Source organism: Sinocyclocheilus grahami, unplaced genomic scaffold (assembly GCF_001515645.1).
Source record: "Sinocyclocheilus grahami isolate Dianchi unplaced genomic scaffold, SAMN03320097.WGS_v1.1 scaffold1229.1, whole genome shotgun sequence".
NCBI classification, from domain to species: Eukaryota; Metazoa; Chordata; class Actinopteri; order Cypriniformes; family Cyprinidae; genus Sinocyclocheilus; species Sinocyclocheilus grahami.
The window spans coordinates 211,733-212,552 of NW_015506408.1; the positions used below are offsets into that span (position 1 = coordinate 211,733).

An 820-nucleotide genomic window follows, 5' to 3' on the forward strand; every position below is an offset into this window, starting at 1 on the left:
CCTTTAACTGAAAAAATTGTGTTTACTATTGTCATTTTGCATTATTGACACACTATTTTCCTAATTAATGTTGTACAGTTGCTTTGACACAATATGTATCGTTAAAAGCACTATATAAATAAAGGTGACTTGACTAATTGTTTTGAAGTCACCATAATGGTGAGGAAAAAAATTCTAGACTAAATGAAAATTAATAAGAAAATTCCTTCACATATGAAACTGCTGGATCAGTATCTGCATTTGTCCAGGTGACAGTCTTGTTCAGGACGTGTTGTTTTGAGTCACTTGTTTGGAGCTTGTGGAGTTTCCACTGTCAAATACTGTACAATATAGAGAAAGATAAAATACACTCAGATCTGCTTTAATACAAGATAATAAATGAAAGCATTGACTCAATAACTTACTATAGTTTCTTCAGTTTACAGTGTGGATCCTCCAGTAGAGCAGAGAGCAGCTTCACTCCTGAATCTCCTAGTTTATTATTGCTCAGATCCAGTTCTGTCAGGTGTGAGGGGTTTGATCTCAGAGCTGAACTCAGAGCAGCACAGCCTTCCTCTCCAATACTGCAGCTCCTCAGCCTGCAGAGAGTGAAGAACATGAATGATCTCTGAGATTGTGTTTACGCTTTAGGGTCAGAGTGTGTTTGTATGAGCTCTACTTTTTCTATTCACCAGGATCAGCGCTCTAGATTTTAACTTGCCAGCAGCTGAGACATTAATTTAAATGCACTCTACCCACATGATTCATGATTGTGATGCTGAACTAGTTTATCGTTTTCACTCTTCAAACCGTTTGTAGTACTATATACGTGATAATGTTA

At 36.8% G+C, this 820-nt stretch overlaps 1 protein-coding gene across 4 annotated transcripts in view; it reads right to left on the minus strand.

Annotated features, from left to right (window-relative positions):
- Nucleotides 1-216: 216 nt before the first annotated feature.
- LOC107568261 (NACHT, LRR and PYD domains-containing protein 12-like) overlaps nt 217-820 on the minus strand; it is a 35,459-nt gene continuing 34,855 nt past the window's right edge. For 3 of the 4 annotated variants that reach the window (XM_016254196.1, XM_016254194.1, XM_016254195.1), the window contains 2 exons: nt 405-578; nt 217-320 (listed from right to left, as the gene is read on the minus strand). In XM_016254196.1, the coding sequence (XP_016109682.1) occupies nt 314-320; nt 405-578 (181 nt within the window). In that variant the 3' untranslated portion in view covers nt 217-313. The remainder of the gene's footprint in view (nt 321-404; nt 579-820) is intronic. The other variant, XM_016254197.1, reaches the window with a different exon arrangement.